Source organism: Prunus persica, chromosome G6, assembly GCF_000346465.2.
Source record: "Prunus persica cultivar Lovell chromosome G6, Prunus_persica_NCBIv2, whole genome shotgun sequence".
NCBI classification, from domain to species: domain Eukaryota; kingdom Viridiplantae; phylum Streptophyta; class Magnoliopsida; order Rosales; family Rosaceae; genus Prunus; species Prunus persica.
Window position 1 is genome coordinate 26,974,992 of NC_034014.1, and position 18,933 is coordinate 26,993,924.

The 18,933-nt window shown below is 38.9% G+C and overlaps 4 protein-coding genes across 7 annotated transcripts; 2 read left to right on the forward strand and 2 right to left on the reverse strand.

Moving 5' to 3' along the window:
• LOC18775244 (elongation factor P) lies at positions 397 to 3,550 on the forward strand. 2 transcript variants are annotated; one of them, XM_007205748.2, is made up of 7 exons: positions 397 to 652; positions 764 to 841; positions 1,471 to 1,577; positions 2,070 to 2,147; positions 2,360 to 2,461; positions 2,817 to 2,898; positions 3,203 to 3,550. In XM_007205748.2, the coding sequence occupies exons 1-7, from the start codon at positions 502 to 504 to the stop codon at positions 3,319 to 3,321; spliced, it is 717 nt and encodes a 238-aa protein (XP_007205810.1). In that variant the 5' UTR covers positions 397 to 501; the 3' UTR covers positions 3,322 to 3,550. The 2 variants fall into 2 exon arrangements, with proteins under 2 accessions (XP_007205810.1, XP_020422641.1); XM_020567052.1 differs by lacking the exon at positions 2,070 to 2,147 and having other exon boundaries at positions 399 to 652.
• Positions 3,532 to 5,229, reverse strand: LOC18772757 (pentatricopeptide repeat-containing protein At5g41170, mitochondrial). Its single transcript, XM_020567051.1, has one exon. It carries the CDS (start codon positions 5,118 to 5,120, stop codon positions 3,549 to 3,551), a length of 1,572 nt encoding a protein of 523 aa, XP_020422640.1. The 5' UTR covers positions 5,121 to 5,229; the 3' UTR covers positions 3,532 to 3,548.
• Positions 7,031 to 10,911, forward strand: LOC18773292 (arp2/3 complex-activating protein rickA). Of its 3 annotated transcripts, XM_020566389.1 has the most exons (5): positions 7,031 to 7,545; positions 7,633 to 8,227; positions 9,246 to 9,361; positions 10,152 to 10,215; positions 10,327 to 10,911. In XM_020566389.1, the coding sequence occupies exons 1-5, from the start codon at positions 7,417 to 7,419 to the stop codon at positions 10,608 to 10,610; spliced, it is 1,188 nt and encodes a 395-aa protein (XP_020421978.1). In that variant the 5' UTR covers positions 7,031 to 7,416; the 3' UTR covers positions 10,611 to 10,911. The 3 variants fall into 3 exon arrangements, with proteins under 3 accessions (XP_020421978.1, XP_020421977.1, XP_007205242.1); XM_020566388.1 differs by having other exon boundaries at positions 7,033 to 7,545; positions 10,152 to 10,911; XM_007205180.2 differs by having other exon boundaries at positions 7,035 to 7,545; positions 7,633 to 8,212; positions 10,152 to 10,911.
• LOC18772236 (leucine-rich repeat receptor-like protein kinase PXC2) lies at positions 12,863 to 17,363 on the reverse strand. Its single transcript, XM_007207088.2, has 3 exons — positions 16,775 to 17,363; positions 14,998 to 16,535; positions 12,863 to 14,552 (listed from the first exon to the last, which is right to left on the reverse strand). The coding sequence occupies exons 2-3, from the start codon at positions 16,449 to 16,451 to the stop codon at positions 13,109 to 13,111; spliced, it is 2,898 nt and encodes a 965-aa protein (XP_007207150.1). The 5' UTR covers positions 16,452 to 16,535; positions 16,775 to 17,363; the 3' UTR covers positions 12,863 to 13,108.

Genomic DNA, 18,933 nt, shown 5'->3' on the forward strand with positions numbered 1-18,933 from the left:
TCTAAGAAGAGAGACATAAAATAAAATATATACTCATTACATGCAAGTCATCTTGTGAAAAAAGAGATAAAAATATCATAAGTTAGAGTTCATTCAATTTATAAGATTAACTAGTATAGTGGTTTGGAGTAATTGCTCCCTCAGGCAAGGTTATGGGTTCGAATCTTAACATCCGTATTGTGTGTGATAATTTAGTATATTATTGCCCCTCTAAATAAGAAAACAAATCCCTAAAAAAAAGTATTTGAGAGTTTCAAGACCTAAAGACCCAGGCCCAAAAGAGGCCCAATGGGCATAGCATGGACCAAGGAAAACGAGCGAAGAGAGGGAAGGTGAGGCCCAAGCCCAACACAAGGAGCGAGGCAAAAGACTCTCTGACACCATAGTCCTTATCTAAGCAAAACACTCAGGCGCATTGTCATGGCCCTCTAAATTTCCGGGAAAACACACACGAATACTGAGAAAATCACACACCTTTGCTTTCTCAAAACAGCCATAGCCATGGCGGGAATGGCAACATCCTTCAATGTCTCATCAGCTTCCTCCATCCTCAGCCGTCCATCACAGCTATCATCACTTTCATTCTCATCCAAGCCGTTCTTTCTGCCAATGCGGAGTTCTGCCCGAACGCCCCTACGTCTCAGATGTCCCAGTAAGCTCCTTTGACTCTCTCACTCTTTGAGTTTTCCTCTTTTACTGATTTTAATTCATAAAGTTTTGGTTTTTGGGTTTGTGAAATGATGTTGGGTTGTGAAAATTTCAGGGATAATGGCGTTTTCTAGCAACGATATCAAAGTGGGTTCCAACATTGAAGTTGATGGAGCTCCTTGGCGAGTTATAGGTACTTATAGTTATATCTTCTTCTTCCTCCTCATTTGTTTTTTGTATTCGTTTTAGTTTAAGCCGAAAAATGTTGACTTTTTGGTTATTGGGTATATTACATATTGAGTTTTTCTGGTATATTGTCCACATTAAATAGAAATCTTCATTTCTGGGACCCCTGTCTCTGTATCTTATTATATCTAATTGCTGAAGTTATAATTTTTATTGTTTTTATAACTACTATTTTTAGTATTACTCACATGACATTTGTGTTTCTTTGCTGGTAATCTTACGATAGATGTACTCTAGGGAGCCTGTATCTTTAGGTTGGTTTATGAGGCTCCCATGGGAGATTTGGAATTTCATGGTATCATGATGTGTGTGTGTAATTAGAAAAAATCAAAAGCCTTTTGAACACTATGATACTAATTTGAGACTTTTGGTATGTCAAAGAGTTTCTAGGGATGTTTAAGTTGGTTATAGGTGTACCCCATTGTAATCTGCCTCTATATCTGAATTGTCTTGTTTTCATATGTTCTAATATTCCCAGGAGGAATCTTTTCATTTGGTCAGGCAAACAACTATTTATTTGTATAAGTCATAAGTCAATGGAAGCTTATTAGTTTTCTATCTGTTGGCCTTCTGTAGAATTTCTTCATGTGAAACCTGGGAAAGGGGCTGCATTTGTAAGGACCAAGATGCGCAATTATATATCAGGAAACACTGTTGAGAAAACATTTCGAGCGGGCAGCACGGTAATGTTCATTGATTTCATTGATCCATCATTAATTTCTGTTTTCAAATGTATATAAAGTTTGATGCAATTGTTAGTTGCTAACAAGTAAACAAGTCAACTGAATATGTAGCATATGACATAATTTATTTAGTTTTTGATGGTTTACTGTGTTTCTAAGAAAAGATACTCCATCTGGATTATTTTTCACAAACCTTGTTAAGGAATGAGTCATATATTTATACAAATATCTTGTATCCAAGGTATGCTTCAAAATGTTATGTTGTAAGTATTATGTTCGTAATGCCACCAGACCTCCTCCCCAGGCTGAGGTCGTCACCTTTCGGTGAATCTTTCTGTGAGACCAGATATGTTATGTATATTCATGTTACATGACACAACTTTTTCAACAATAGATATCATCAACAGATACCAAGTGCAATGGTCAGTCATGTTTAGATGTCTGTACAGTACAGTGACATATATACATTCTCATGTTTGATTGTTTTTCCAGATTAATGAGGCAAATATATACAAGGAAACAAAGCAATTCACATACAAAGACGGTCCCCAGTTTGTATTCATGGACTTGGTATTCTTCAGTAGAGTTTTTACTTGCAAAATTAAAATATGATATTCATTCGTATGGAGTTATGGACTATAAGTTATTCACTTTAGTCTTTAGGACACCTGGGATCTATTCCTGTTCTCAGGGAAGCTAGCTGATGCTGTTATCTTTATAAGATAGTGATCGCTATCTTTATTTTTCTATCTCAAATAGGTTTTTTCTTTCTCTTGTCTCAGACTACCTATGAAGAAACTCGTGTAAATGAATCAAGTATCGGGGACAAAACAAAATGGCTGAAAGAGGGAATGGACTGCAATTTGCTTCTTTGGAATGATAGAGTACTTTCCTTATTCTCTTTTAAGCAATCCATTTTTTCTCAAGCAATTAAATTCCCACTTTTTGCGGCAAAGTTCATTATGCACATGATCAATTGTGCCCAAGATGGTTCTTTTTATCCAAGAATAATTGTCCCAGACGGAGCTCTTGGGCACTACCCAAAGAACACAGAGCAGTCTCTCGAGCAATGTTTTGATAGTCATTGACTTTTTTTGTTAGTACGTCTTAGATTCATGGTGAGATGCATATATTTGTTTGTGTGAGTGGCATCAACAAAGAAAACATAGATGATGGTGGTGGTTTGTATTATTATATGGCCTTTTGAAAAGTAATCTGCTTTTTGTGGTTTACTTGTAGCTTATCGATGTTGACATCCCCATCACAGTGAAACTGACTGTGGTTGATGTTGATCCTGGACTTAAAGGTGACACAGCTCAAGGTAATGCATTTTGTGTCTCTCACAATTTTCAAGGACCAAATTTAGTATGTTATTGGTGTAAATACCCATCAGTCCATGACTTGTTTGGGGACCTGAAGGCTGGTAAGATGCCAGCAGACAAAAATGCTATTACAAGGTTAGGCTGAGTAGGTGAGCTGATTAATCAGCTCTCAGGTGCAGAATGGGCGCCTGATTGATATCTTGGGTTTTAGAAGTGATAAACTCCTGTCTATAACTAAATGTCGCAGTTCTTTGTTATCAACAATCAAAGAGGCAACATCTTCTAACTGAACTTTGCTCGCAGGTGGATCGAAGCCAGCGACTCTCGACACCGGTGCTATTGTCAATGTCCCACTCTTTGTAAATATAGGTGATGAAATAATGGTGGATACCAGAACTGGGCAATACATGAATCGCGCATAAGTTTTGAGTCAGAGATTTCTCAACACCGGCCAAGAAAATTTTGTATTGTAATTTTGTTTACCAGGCAGAAACTTTATTAAATTTGATGCTAGAGCATACATATGTTATATCTGTACATCAAGTTAGTGGAAGGTTTGTAAACCTTTGAACTCCTGCTGTAAGTGATTGGCGTATTTGAAAAAAGAAAATAGCTTATATGAAGGCTGAGGATGAGCAATTTTTTTTTGTCATTGTTGAGGTTTTGTATTAGGAATTACACCTCTCTTCAATGCCGCGCCATATACACTACAAGCGCCAAGGAAACTTCCCCGCCGATTCAATCCATGAATCAAAGGTTTATAAGATATTCCATTGGTTCCTCTACCACCTTCATACATGATGCTCAATACTAACAGTGCCTCAGTCACCTTTCCCTCAACACAAAGGGTTTTAATTACATTGTTAAAGGTGATAATCCATGGTGAATAGCCCATTCCAATCATCTGCTGCAAACAGAACACAGCTGCATACATCTTCTTTTCCATGCAAAGAGTTTGGATCATCAAGCCATATGTACTAGCGTTTATGCCCAAAATCCCATTCTGCATTTTCTCAAACACTTCATGTGCATCTTCGAAGAGGTCTTTTTCCTTCCTCGATCTCCTACATAACCCTCTAACAAGATTGTTCATCAATCTCCCATCTACTTCAAACCCATTTTCAACCATCTCCTTATAAACCTTAAGAGCATTACGAGTTTTACCCCATTTTAACAATCCATGCAACAAAGTGCTGTAAGTAATACAATCAGGGTTGCAGTTTCTCTCTTTCATCTGCTTTAACACATTAAGTCCCTCCATTGGCCTGCCTTCCTTGCAATACCCATTAAACAGAGTGTTGAAAGTGACCACATCTGGTGTCAACCCCATTTCCACAGCTTCATCAAGCAATTCCATTGCCTCATCTGAGCGACCCACTTTACAAAAACCATCCATAACAGCTGTGAATGTGTAAATGTCAGGTTTTATGGCATCTTTCTTGATTCTCATCAACATTTCATATGCATCCTCCACCCTCCCAACATAGCACAACCCCTTCAACAAGCAATTGTATATCTGAACAGTTGGCTTGCACCCAATTCTACCCATGACCTCCAAAACCTCCAAAGCTCTCTGCAACCTACCTCTTTTGCACAATGAATTTATCAGAACAGTGATTGTTGCAGCATTAGGGTAAAACCCATTTTCAACCATATGGACTAAAACCCTTTTGGCTTCATCCAGATCATTTTTCTCGCAGTAACACCTTATCATGATGGAAAATGTCAAAGAATCTGGCACTAACCTGTAAGCTGATACTTCATTAAACAGGCTCAAAGCAATGTCAGGCTCTTTTGCTATGACTAAAGCCATAAGCAGAGCATTGAATTCAGATACGGTCTGAAAGCAACCATCATGTTCAAAGATACCAAGAATTACACTCGTCTCTCTAAAGGGCAAAGCTTTAATTCTATCAATAAATCTCTGTACCTGCAATCTACTAGCTATGCTATCAAAATCTAGCTTTGGTTCTTCGACACTGGACTGCAAGCCATAATCTTTTGGGTATGACTGGTGGGTTTTGTCAGCAAGATTGACAACATTCAATGGTGTGGTTCCAGTGGGATTTGTAGCAGAGCACGAACGTGCTGCAAAGACAAGTAGCTTACCATGTTGGGTTCTTTTGTTGTGAGTTCTCCATAAAGGAGATGGAGATGGAGAGGGAGACTGAACAAGTGTGAAGGGTGTAGGATATGAAGAAGGCATCAGGGAGATGTCCATGGATAATCTGTGGAGTACTATCCAGCTTGGTACAGAGAAAAAAAAAATCTTTGATTAGATTTTGGGTAAAACGATAACAAATACAGTGTCGTATGTTGGGGGCAAGGCAGGCACTTTAACGACATCAGCCTTTTAAATTTTCATTTTGGGATTTGTCACCATTCTCTGATAGGGAAGTCGTTAGATTGGGTTGTGTTCGTGTTCAATGGGAATTGACACTGTCCATTTTGTGTAGGGATGGTGTAGTGTATGTGTATTCATGATCTGCAAAATGTGCATACAAGCACTTACAAAAGGAATTAAAAACATAGAACGAAACAAAAGTAAATAAATATTACTAACTATTTCTCAAATGTTGTGCATACTTCAAAGGCGCATGGATCTACTAAATGTCTTCCAAAACCTGGGGTCTTTTGCATCTGGGATTTCCTTCTTTTTTGCACTCATTCTGCTTAGAATGGGCTTGATCATCTTCTTCAGAACCTTGCTTAAGCCTGAGCCACGCCTTTTCTTGGTAACCAAAGGTGGTGGTGGTGGTGGTGGTTCTGATTCTGATGGAGCCTGACAGATTAAAAGAGGTTGCTGGGACCGAATTTGGGTTGGCTCAGAGAGACTCCGCCTCAGCATGGCTTGGTTCAGCTGCAACTCAACAGAGAGCCTCTCAAAATGGTCAAGCAGAGAGCTTTTGTCATCCCCAAACGTCCTCAAGATCACTTGCTTATTCACTTCTGCTTGGCCCATTGCCTTCTTTGTCTTCACCATTTGCATTGTGCCATTGCCTCACATGTTTATATCAAACAGAGGCTTAAAGGGTTGAATGTTTCCTTTTTCAATGTGGCTTGAGCTAAGACTGAGAAGCCAAGCTGATGGATGATGAACAAATTAAGGAAGCAAGGAATATATATCACCAACATGGAAACTGAAAAGATGTAATCTCGAAAGGTTTTCATAGAATTGAATGGAGATATTGGTTTTTGCAATTATCATATAGCACATTAATCGAGGAAACAATTGTGTATTACACTACGGTCAATATAAAGCCTTGTTATGAATCTATGATAGGTTAATTAGTTCGAACTTGAAATCTCTTTCAATTTTGGGAAAAGAAATATCAAGATACCGTTAAATTATATAATATTATAAGAAGCAACTCTAGAAAGTTAAAACCATGAATGAGGAAGACTGCGATTGAATACTTAAGCCAAAGCCGTGAGTTTAGCAGCCAAACTGGAGTCCGGATACACTTTATTCTTTCTTGCATGAAAGGAACTATGTTTTATTCCATATTTATATCAGCAGTACTCTTTTTCAGTGCTGAAGGCTTAATTAGCACAAAAGTAATTAAGATTCATCTGCATTTGCCTTTTTTCTTTATTTGTGTTCTTCTACAGATTATATTCTAACTAGTAAAAGACATCTTCAATGTGGCTAGATTTGCTTTGAATTGTACTAAATCATACTTCTGGGAATAAGGGCTAGTTGGCTTACCTCGTACCTTCAGGATGATGTTGCAAAGTCACAAAGTCCTTGTGAATTGGATGACTCGTGCCGCATGGAATGTGCCTAGGCAGTAAGTAAAACTTTCCTTCTTCACAATTTAGTAGAGTTTTTGCAGGGGGTTAACATCGACGTGACTGTCGGCCGGCAATGATTGATTACTGTGAAGTTCACATCCATGATGGTTAACAGTCATCCACACACCATAGCTGAGCGGCTCTCCTAGTGATTATAAGTTTCAAAAAAATGACGTTTCCAATATACAGAGTTTACAAACCAGCTTTCCAGGTGAAGGCCGTCATTTCTCCAAAGTTCAATACTAGGACTTGGCCCAAAATGATATCCATACAAAGACGGCCCATGCATCCATGCACACCCTTTTGATAGGTTTTTTTAAACTATATTTATTTATTTAATGATTTTTAATTTGGGAAAATAAGATCGTAGCAGTGGTAACTGGCTACGTGTTCCAACTGTCCGATTGATGTCTGGACTCTCTGTAGAGCTGACTTCTATAGCAACCTAGCGTCAAATCTCTGAAGAACACAGATTCCGATCTAAAACCCTAGATTATCTCAATTCAATCCTAAACCCTCAAATCCCAATCCTTCCACGATTCCGATTCACTTGAAACTTCTAACCCATCTCTCCGTTTCCAGCTCATTGAAAACCCAATTGCGCAGATTTCATCTTAATGTATAAAGGCTGCAACTTTATCCACAAAATGGGATTAATTGCTAGGGTTTTGGCGTGGAGTACCTAAATCCGATCTGAAAAGGAGCGTCGAAGTCTCAATTCAATGGATAGAAATGGTTTTCTGACAGTGTTCTTATTTATCTTCATTGTTGCGGAGGCTTCCAATGCTTCTTTGCTCTCCAAGCATAGAATTTTGATTGGTGAGCCTCAAAACGACAGTTCGACAGTACCAGTAACTCTCTTTTCCCTCTCTTAGAGTCTAAATTACTTGTTTTTAGGTCAAAAATCGGTTTGGTTTATTTATTTTCATAAATTTTAGGGCAAGGATTCTCCGGTGCCAAGTCCTCCTCCGCCTCCTCCGTCTCCTCCCCCTCCAGTTTCAAGTTCTGGTGGCAATAGGTCTGTTCCTATGGCGGATGACGATCCAAGTAAGAACAAAACGGACACTCTGCCACCCGCCAAGACTCCGAAAGCGGATCCAGGTCCAAGGGGTTTGAATAATAATACTAAAACGGATGAAGGGAAGGGTCCGAATAAAGAAAAGAAGGATCCAAATCCGACGCCTGACACGGAATCCAAAAAGGATCCGAACCCGGTTCCTGCTACGACACCGAAACAGGATCCGAATTCAAAGCAGTTGAAAGATGAACCGAATTCGGCGAGTGCACCTCCTGAAGGTGGTAAGGTAAAGAATAAGGAGGACTCGCCTGAAGGTGGTAAGGTAAAGAATAAGGAGGACTCCCCTGAAGGTGGTAAGGTAAAGAGTAAGGAGATAGAGAAGGAGAAGAACGATAATGTGAACAATTCGCAGAATGCGGATAGGGAAAGCTGCGATGGGATAATCAAAAGATGCCAGATCAAGGATGTGGTGGTTGCTTGCATTAAGAGCTTTGATAGTGGTAATTCACATAACTGTTGGTACCTTTTTCCTGACAGTCGATTATAATAGGTTTTCGTGATAATGTGCATTGAGGTTGAAAAGTTGTGTTTGTTTAGAGTGATTATGTGAAAAATGTTTTGTACAAAATTAGGATGCTGAGATTGAATTAAAAGATGATTTTTTTATTATTATTATTATTATTTTTTTGGCATTGTGTTTTGCTTGATTGCATGCATACTACATTGGAATGCCTGATGACAATTTTCGTGGTGTGCATTTGTGCTATCGCTAGAACTGATATTAGGTTGTCATTAGTATCAATGGTATGACTTATGCATTTGGTGTTTAGACTTATTCATTACAAGTTATATATGTATAATTGCATAGAAACTTGGTTTGTTCTACAACATAAGGCGTGATAGTAAGGCTTTTCCTCTTGATAATTAAGTTTACAAGCATGTATATGACATGTCAAAATAAAACACGGACGCATCAACAATTTGGATTGGTAGATGAATGCCCTTGAGTTGTAGGCCTCTACTTTCATAAGAATAGTTTGACATTATCTGAGGATTTTCTCTTGGATATAGGTAAAATTTATAAAACGTATTAACCAAAAAGTAAATGCTTAAAGGCGCCCAGCTGTGCCAATTACTTCTCAGAATTGCTTTGATGTCATAGTCACATCTCCTGCAATCTTTCAGACAGTTTCTGGAACATATATAATGAACACAATTGCTGATTTTGCTTAAATTCTGGCTAATGTAGTTTGATGATTATGAAGAGCAGTATTAGACTCAACTTCATTAGTGTCTAAGATTAAGATGATCATAAGCTATGTATATTTTGTGATCGAGATGTTCTCTGTGGTTTACATGAGTAAGTGGAGATGTTAAATTGCGTTATGTGCCTAGTGAAGTTACATCCAGTATCCACTGCTTTACTATACATTTTGTTTATTAAAGCAGTGAATGCAGAGTGCTGAACATAAATCAATACCATTTGACCTCATAATAAAACCACTGATTTTATTTTCTTTTCCCATGTTGCAGGGTCCAAAGAAGTGGTCATTCTGGTCCAAAACATTGGAGACAGCACTTTGAAGTCCAAGGTTTCTGCAGAAAATACCAAGATGGACCTAAAGATTGCCAAACACAAAAATGAGAAGGTAAAGTTGATAGGAAATTCTACTATAATGTGCATAGCATAAGCATAGAAGCTTTTCAGTGCTGGATGACAAATGCATGTCCAGTGGTGAAATTGCAATGCTCACAGGAGAGTTCCTTATCATAACTCTGCTACTTTGTTGTTGTTTTCCTGATTGGCTGTTTTCGGTAGTGATTAGAAGTTATAGCTTTTTATATCTTAAGAAAAGGGCATTGTTGGCATGATTAATAAGAGTCCATTTGGTAGGCTGTTTTTTGGCAAAAGAAAATTAAAGCAAGAGTTGAGAGAGAAGAAATGAAACATAGAATGGCTTTCTAAAATGAAAACTAAAAACTATTTTAGATGGTTTTTAGTTTTAATTCTCTTCTCCCTCACTGGTCAATAAAAAAAGGTTTATTCCCCCTCTCTTCACCTGTCTTTCCCCCCTCTAAAATGTTGGGAATATAGTAGAAATTAAAATCATGGCTGAGATATGCAGAAGGGAGGAGGAAGGTGTATGAGAAGGGACATTCAATCTTCCCTACTGCTATTTCGTTTAGAACTGAGATGTTGAAAGGACCTTGTTTGTGTCTAAAACACCCAGCTGAATTTGTAATTCAGTGGAAAAGACTTGTCATTGGATGCATAACCTTACTACAATGCGTTAACCTGCTTCCTATAAGGGCTCATTATTTGCTGGCATGGATGAACCATGAAATTATACTTGTGGTTTTCTGTTACTGTTTTTGTGGGGCTTACATTTGCATTTTTCTAAAAGCAAAACCGCAATGTTTATTTGTTTGCCTTTTCAGGTCAATATATCACTTGATATTGATAGAAGCACCAAAATAACTCTAAATACTGGAAACGGAGAATGTGAGCTTCATATGGACCCACCAGTATCTGATGGAAATTTTTTCCTGCGTCTTCCTTCTTATGAGAAGGTAGTGACCCCAATCAATGGTGCTTACTTCTTGATTGTTACAGTGCTAATTTTTGGCGGGACGTGGGCTTTCTGCAAGGCTAGGAAGAGGAAACAGCGTACTGGAGGTGGAGTTCCATATCAGGAACTTGAAATGGGATTGCCAGAATCTGTTTCGGCAACTGCTGTAGAAACGGCTGAAGGCTGGGATCAGGGTTGGGATGATGATTGGGATGGAGATAATGCAGTGAAGTCACCGGGGGCGCATCTTGTGGGAAGCATCTCGGCGAATGGCCTTACTTCTAGGTCTGCAAACAAAGATGGGTGGGAAAATGACTGGGATGATTAGTTAGTTTAAAACAGCCAAAAAGGGCCCAGAATAGAGTTTGCCCAAAAAGATGGAGGAAGAGAAAATGGGAAAGAAGATAAAGAAGGATTGGGTACACAACAAATAGGAAAATCTGAGATACAAAATGAAACCATTTTCGACTAGTGGTTTTTGTGTAATAGGGAGATCCCATAAAATAGGTCTGTATAAGTCATTCATTTTTACTGTAATTGCAAGAGGTAATATATTTTTGGCCAAACTACACTCTTTGCTCCACTTGGTTCGATTTCTTCAATTCAAATTGCACAATGTTAACCTTGCATTTTTTTTTCTTCTTAATTGTACTTATCCTTTCTTAGAAATCTGTAAACTAGTACATTACTAGGACAAAGAACATTTACATAAGTAGCATGTGATCACCGAGCCCCTTATTTGCAGTGACTCTTTCTTATTAGCTATAGCAATTCAAAAAATGAAATTCAGCTAGGAAACTTCATGTGAAATGGAGACTCTGTTCAAGTTATACTTTTTCGAGGATTAACAAAATAAAAGATCATATTGTTACACAATGAAAGTTCAAAGTAGGCATTGTTCAAGTTGAAGTAAAACCAACTCAGGCAAGTTCTTGTAAGATAAAGCACCAAAGCTTTGCCTTATATCATACCTCCTCTGCCTGCAATGCTCCAAATTTGTGCACTGTGAGAAGCAAAATGTATGGAGTGGTAGGTAGCTCCAAAAACCCAATTGAAAATGAGTTGCCTTTGCATTTTGCTTCCCATGTTCAGGTTGGTAAATTTTGAACTGCGCCCCAAGCTGGGACCCAACATGAGAAACAAAAGGCATTGGTGGTGCCTGTCACTCAATTTGAAATAAAAACACCGCACAGCATACAGATATGGTATGTTTTTCACCTTTTTGTTAGCAGGTCAGGTCCATGAAAATGGTGTCAGATCACAGACGTCCCTATCCAAACCAAAGTTGCCAATTTGTAGCGCATGCATACTTTTATTTCACTGTAAATCACAGATTCTAGCACAGTTTCAATGTAAATCGCACATTCTCTGGAACCCAAGTACACCGCTGCATTATTTTATATTTCTGAGTCACAGTGCACTAAAGATAAGATAGCATATAAAAGTATACACAAATCAACTTACTTGGGAGACATTGATTCTGTGTAAATACAGTGTTTTTTTATTTAAGTAAAAGAATTGCTTGTGTCCTGTTGGCCCCGACAAGACTTCTTCAAAATGACCTCACCATTGAGGTCCTTAGTGGAAGCGTGGTGGGTCTATGTATCATTCTGTTTCTCGTTAAAAAGCAGACAAAATAATCAAAGGCAAAAACTTTCTGGTCCTAAAATGCATCGATTTCCAAGGTGGTCTTTTTTTTCTGAGTCTCCACCTTAATCAACTGGTTCAGATTTGGTTGGTTCGTATGTGTATGTTGCGTGACTATAAATCAAAAAGCTCTTTTATTGTAATTTGCAGGACATGGCATGATTGCCATGCACTGCATTATAATCACTGTTGGAAAAAGCTTTGTAAGTAGCCTTGAGGAGCTCCATGTGAGGTGCTTTGATGATGTCCACGGCCGTTTGATTAGGTTCCCCTCGGGTCCAGAACCCTTTGATTAAACAAAGCTTCACATCTAAGGGATTAATTATTGACCATACTTGCAGGAAGAAACAGAGCTTTTGGAATTATGATAAAGAACACAATTGTGTTGATTAGGGTCAGTGGAGTACGCATAAATATGCACATGATGGTGTTTGATTATAAATGCCAAAGTTATTATTATCCATGTTTCGCCTAATGTGCAAGAAATTCTTTAACTCAAGTAAAACTTATTGAAATTAAGTAGGGTTGTAGTATAAATAAAGCAACATGGCATGGGCCACAGAAAAGTATAACTAAAGCAAGAGGGTGTTGCTCTTTTAGATAGCTTATATTCTAATACTACTTTTTTTCAAATACAAGCAATATTGGGGGAGGGGAGTTTCCTCACACACAATATCGAGGTGTTATAAGTTTCGAACATGAGAACATTGATATGCAAGTTAAGACCCTTTTTCACGGAGTTTTAATCTTACTACTATTATTGTTATTGTATTCTCTTCTTTTGTTTGAGGCTCTATTTGGCCTTTGAATTGAGCCCTTGAGGCATCACTTAGGATCAGAGGTAGGTGAACTAGCATCAAGTGCATTGCTGGGTTATTAATATTTGTATTGTATCTTAAGATTTTGAGTCATTGTGGGGTATACTGAGAGATCTTGAATCTAAACACCATTCAAATTGTCCCATTTCAAACCGGTGAAAAGCAATCCGGCACCATACAAGTGCTATAGAATTCAACAGGCAAAAAAGTACAGACAAAAATACAATACTCTTAAAAGGATTGAAAGACATGGAAATGGACCTCCAACACTATATTCTTTTTTTCTTTTGCTTGAACCAAACCGGATTGTTCTTCACCGGAACATATGAACCTGTTACTTTTCTTAATCTGTAAACTAAATTTATTCTAATTCCTCCTGGACTTCTGAAGGGCATTGGATGAGTTCTAAAATGTTGATTACTTCATTCATGTCCGGGCGGTTTGATGGCACTTGAGATGCACATATCAAACCCAGCTTGACCACTGGAATTGCCTCATCTGCTGGAAAATTACCCAGGAGCTTTTGGTCAAGGCATTCCTCTACCCTGCCTTCCTCCAGTGCTCCCCTCACCATGTCACAAAGTACCACCACATCATCCTCCATATATTCCACAGGCCGCTTCCCTGTCACCACCTCCAAAACCAAGATTCCGAACCCATACACATCACATTTCTCAGTAATCTTAACCGTTTGACATGCAAACTCAGGCGCCATGTAGCCAAGTGCACTTTGGATTTTGCTGCTTAAGATGCACCGGTCTAACGTTGGCAACAGCCTTGCCAGGCCAAAGTCTCCTACCTTTGGAGCACCAGAGCTGTCTATCAAAACGTTAGTTGATTTCAAATTGTAGTGAATTATGTTTATTTGGTGCAAATGAGCCAAACCCTTTGCCATCCCTAGAATTATGTTGAACCTCTGTCGCCAAGTGAGGCAGCTTTTTCCAAGTCCATCATGCAGATTCTTATACAGACTCCCGCAAGGTATATACTCGTATATGAGGAGCTGCAACGACGGAGTCCAGTAATATCCTTCAAGTGCCACAAGATTATGGTGCCTGATCTTTCCAAGTCCCTTAACTTCCCTCTCAAAATCTTCTTGGGACTTGATCAAACTTGAGACCGTTAGCTTTTTTATTGCAACTGAACGCCCATCTCTAAGGACTGTTCTGTACACTACTCCAAACCCACCACGACCAAGTTCACAGTCCTTGTTGAGCAAGGCTTGGGTCCCGGCACCGAAGTCAGCATCACCAGAAAACATGACAAGCTTGCCGTAGTTTGGATCAGTAGTAGGGGAACAACTATAATCTTCCCCACCAGATAACTCAAGAGGAGCCGCAGAACGTGAAACTGAAGACCGCACATGGATATTGAGGACGGTAACAGCTATGACACCAATGGCAATGAATGCAGCTGCGCCTATAGCAACGAGAGCTGATATGCTGAATATGATCTTGTGACCATGAGTTGGTGAGGAAGAACTGCCAATGGGGTTGGAAGAATTTGGGTTGAGGACAATGGGTTTGGGGTGGACAGAAGTGCAGGAACGGTTAACAACAGATCCACATAGGGATGGATTGCCCGAGACAGATGAGGGTGAGATAGTGTTGAAGAAGCCCCCTAAGGGTAGGTCACCCTGAAGGTGGTTATGGGAGACATTGAAGTAGAGGAGGTGGGAAAGATTTGTCAGCTCTTTTGGTAAGCTTCCAGAGAATTTGTTTAAAGACAAGTCTACATATTGAAGATTGGAAAGGTTTGCAATGGCTGCAGGAATAGGCCCAGTTAGGTTGTTCTGGGACAGCATCCTGTATAATTGGAGCACATAAAAGAAAAACAATTCAGAACAATGTAACCTTCATATCATATACTTGTAAATGAATTAACATAAAAACAACACTGCTATTATATTTACTACCAAAACAAACAGAAAAATGAATGGGTTGACCAAGTTATTATTATTTATGTCCAAGAAATTACAGGAGTGTGCTAAATGATAACTGATTGAAAGATTTTAATTTCATCAATCAAATGGATCTTGCCCACCCTTGTTCAATCAAAATGCCATTATACACTTGATGAAAAAAACACATTGGAAAAACAGCTTCAGTCTAGCTACCTCAAGTTATAAATTTTATTAGAAAAATTAAGAACTTTCTAATGATTAAGTCAGATGTTGGCTTTCTATTTGTTGTAAATTGTATGTAAAGGAAGAGAACTACTAAAGGAGATAAACAGAATAAGAAAACTTACAGAGATGTTAGAGATGAACACTTCTCAATCTGAGATGGAATTTTCCCAGTTAGAAAGTTCTTCTGCAGCCTTAGTTCCTTGAGTGAGACTACCCCTCCAATTTCAGAAGGAATGCTTCCATTTAGTTGATTGTCACTCAAGTCAACAACAGATGCTGTCTTTAATTTACCTATACTTGCTGGAATAGAACCCAGGAGATGGTTCCCAGACATATTCAAGAACTGCAACCTACTAAGAACCCCAATGTCGGATGGAAGCACATCAGAAAATTCATTGGAAGACAAATCCAAGACCTGAAGACCCCCATTAGAGGCTTCCATTGATGTCAATGAACTATATTCCGCACTTCCACTTAATCGGTTGCCAGAAAGAGAAACACTTTGTATACCAAGCTTAAAAATCCATGAAGGAAGTTTACCTGCCAACAGATTATGGCTAACATCTATAGCTAAAAGTTTGATGCAATTAGTCAATGACTCTGGCAAACTTCCAGTAAATTCATTCCTAGATAAATTTAACTTTTCAAGTAGCTCCAGATTTCCAAATGAGCTTGGAATTCCCCCAGAAAAATTATTACCAGAGATATCTAACATCTCAAGGCTCCTCAAATCACCAAGCCAATTTGGAATTTGACCAGCAAAAGAATTTCCCTGTAAACTCAGAGAACTGCATGAACTAAGTCTCTGAATTGACTCCGGAATGCTCCCAGAAAAGAAATTTTCACTAAAATCAAGCAACTTCAAAAGTAAACAACTTCCAATATCCCAGGGAAGCTTCCCCGAAAACCAGTTTTTTCGGAAGTTAATTACTCTCAAATCATACAAATTTTCCATACCTTCAGGAACTTCTCCCTCCAGCAAGTTATCTGACAAGTCAAGTGCTTGAAGGCCCCTCAAATACCAAATCCCAGATGGCAATTTCCCAGATAGCTGATTAGAGGAAAAGTTCACCGCCACCAATGTCTGGCATATGCTCAAAGACTGAGGAATCTGCCCTGTGAGATTGTTTCTAGCAAATGAAACCACTCTTAGCGACCCACATTGCATAAAAAACTCATCCGGGATCGGCCCAGAGAGGCTGTTCTGGCTCAAATCAATGACTTGTAAGCTTCCAAGGTGAGGGAGATCAGGGTTTATGGTCCCAGTGAAGTTGTTATTCGCAAGTGAGAGTATTTGAAGGAATTGCAACCTCAAAAGGCCTCGGCCTACATGCCCAGATAGAGAAAAGCCGTCAAGAACAAGCTCAGAGACTCGGTTGGTTCTCGGGTCGCATTTAACACCAACCCAGCTGCAAGGATTGTTGTCATCTTCGCTCCATGAAGTGAGCTTGGCTTTTGGGTCTCGAAGCCCGGCCTTGAACACGATCAGGCCCAGAACGTCGTCGTTGAAAACAGGTTCTAAAGCACGTACGAGGAGAGGAGCTAGAAGAATGAAAAAGAAGAGCTTGAATGCCATCTCCAAGTCCAATATCTCTGACAGCACAAAGTGACTGGTCTGCTACGCCCCCATGAAAGTTTCAAGGTCCGGAAGCTTCCAGTTCTGAAGAGAAACAGTGAGAAGTAAGGTGAAGAAGGTGAAGGCAGCAGAGTGAAGCCACAAAAGGACGCGAAAAAACAGAGGTCAGAGATTAAAAAAGCTAATGAATTTCTCAGAGGCTTGAAACTCGAAAGCAAACAAAAACAGAGAGAGAGGATTTTGGTGGTCTCTCTGAACAGACAAATGCACTAAGCCATGTGTAATAATGGACAAAGCAAAAGAACAAAGGTAAAGTAACCCACCAACAACAATTACAACACCCCTCCACTTTTTCCTGCTTTTCCCTTTTCTTTTTTATTTCTTCTTTCGAATTCGTTAATAAAAAGAAAACGAAATGACAAGTTAAACCAAGTTGATCAAGAATAAATGAACAACCACTGTAAGAGGCCCAATTGAACACGAGCTTGGAACTTGGAATTGGAAGATAGTGATTGAAGGTTGAGTCTTTGAGCTGTAAGAATGAAGAAGGAATCTGGGTTTTCTGAGATGAAGTGGGCTGATGCGAAAGCTCGCCGTGAAAGGGGCGGGAGTGAGAGAGAGCAATGAAATTCGAACCCTAGTGAGGGGAGGAAGCCATTAAAGAAAGGTGGTGGGGAGTCAGCTCTTGTCAGAGAGAGTGTTGGTTGGTCTACAAGACTATAAATAACACACAGAGAGAGTGAGAGAGAGAGAGAGAGAGAGAATGATAATGGTGGGAGTGTGGGAGTGGCTGGGCTCTCTGGCAAGAGAGTAAAAGCGAGGCATTAAAAGCTTCTAACGGCGAAGAAAGAGTGAGTGTGTGTGTAAGATATGCAGAGCCAGCTCCGTTTATTTTATTGCCTGTATTGGCTTCGTACGTGGCACGTGAGCATTTGGTCAAACTAGAATCCGATGTGTTATCCACTTGGCTTTTGACTTGTTTTACAGAAAAATTTAGTTGAAACGAGAATAGTATTGTTTTGCTATCCTGATCAATAATACTATAACAAATAAAAAAATTATTACGCATGTCATAACTGTTGGTCATGAATAGCAAAACAATATTATTACAAACAAGAATGTACAAGATAAGAAGCGTAATTTTGAATCAACTAGTAACATAAAATTTATGTCAAAGCTACAATACAACTTGACAAAGTTTGCTTAATTCGTACTACATAAAATTTGAGTGCATGATTTCCCATCTCTGCACTCTTCTTTCTAGTGTTGATCCATTGCTTTTTCTCAACTTTTTTCTGTCCTCCATCACCAAGTGTACTCAAAATTCCTTCTACATGTATTAACGGTTTTAAAAAAAAACCATTATAGGTTGGTCGACCAACCAACACCAAGCTTTGTCTCTGTTCAAACTTCAAACACTGAAAAAACGAACTCCACCTACTTATTTTGGCTGTTACCCCCTTCAGATTTCACTTGGTTTGACTTTTGGAAACTCAAATCTAGTGTTTGACCAATTAAACTGACGCCCAAGTCTCAAGTATCCATGGTGATGGTGTAAGAAATCCTCTGCTTGTTTTTCCAGTTTCCACACTCACCCATCTGTCCCTCTCTCTAGGATCGATGTGTTTACACCTGATTAAAATAAAGTCTATCTTAAATGTGCTTCTAGGGAGAGATGTCACAGATGGTAGATGGGTGCCGTAAATGGCGCTTTCTATAATAATCAAACCCTTCGTCAAAGTCCTCCACTTTTAAAATAGAATCCATGGTTGGCTTGGTTTCTTTCTAGATAGAAAGCATAACGAATTTAGAATTCCTTGCACCACTGAGGCCCAAATGGATTTTGCATAGTGGGCTATCTCTAAATATTGTGATGGCCCTAGAGAAGTTTGGCATGCAAGTGATTGAGAGGCATGCACAAGGAAGGTAATGCATGCGTTTAGTTTCCCGGATGGTTTAGGCTTTTTATGCTTTGGCACGCTTGTAAGAGAGAGAAGCTGCTAATTAGAGGTGCCTTGCTTGGCTTTTGATTCAAGCGCTGCAAAGATGTTTTGTCCTCTAATTTGCATCTATTCCTTTCTTTGTCTATGTATGTGACCCCATGTTCATGTTATGAATGTCCCAAAAATTCAAGCATACACTTAATCCCTTTTGCTTGATGGTGTAGTAACGTTCATCTATGCAATACTTGCATACCCTTTTTGTTTGATGTGTAGACCTAGATTTACAAAACGAAGAAAGTTTACTGCGATTATTTTACGTCCTTTAGGTTTCATCATTTGATAAGATGATTTTGAGCAAGTTTATGTGTTAGAGTAGATTTTGATTTGACTCAATAAGAAATTACATAAGATTTTGAACTAAAACATCTCAAATTATATTGGAAGGATTATTGTACCACACATATATTTCAATTAAAGATAAAGCAAAACGAGTTAGTTTATGAATCATAAAATTGACTTCACGATGTACAAATAAAATG

Excerpts from the sequence above, each read along its gene's own strand:
- LOC18775244 (XM_007205748.2), top strand. The coding sequence starts at position 502 with ATGGCGGGAATGGCAACATCCTTCAATGTCTCATCAGCTTCCTCCATC. Across the intron at positions 653-763 it reads CCTACGTCTCAGATGTCCCA|GGATAATGGCGTTTTCTAGC; the intron begins GTAAGCTCCTTT and ends TGAAAATTTCAG. Across the intron at positions 842-1,470 it reads AGCTCCTTGGCGAGTTATAG|AATTTCTTCATGTGAAACCT; the intron begins GTACTTATAGTT and ends GGCCTTCTGTAG.
- LOC18772757 (XM_020567051.1), bottom strand. The coding sequence starts at position 5,120 with ATGGACATCTCCCTGATGCCTTCTTCATATCCTACACCCTTCACACTT.
- LOC18773292 (XM_020566388.1), top strand. The coding sequence starts at position 7,417 with ATGGATAGAAATGGTTTTCTGACAGTGTTCTTATTTATCTTCATTGTT. Across the intron at positions 8,228-9,245 it reads TAGTGGTAATTCACATAACT|GGTCCAAAGAAGTGGTCATT; the intron begins GTTGGTACCTTT and ends CCCATGTTGCAG. Across the intron at positions 9,362-10,151 it reads CCAAACACAAAAATGAGAAG|GTCAATATATCACTTGATAT; the intron begins GTAAAGTTGATA and ends TTGCCTTTTCAG.
- LOC18772236 (XM_007207088.2), bottom strand. The coding sequence starts at position 16,451 with ATGGCATTCAAGCTCTTCTTTTTCATTCTTCTAGCTCCTCTCCTCGTA. Across the intron at positions 14,553-14,997 it reads TGTTCATCTCTAACATCTCT|GATGCTGTCCCAGAACAACC; the intron begins GTAAGTTTTCTT and ends CCAATTATACAG.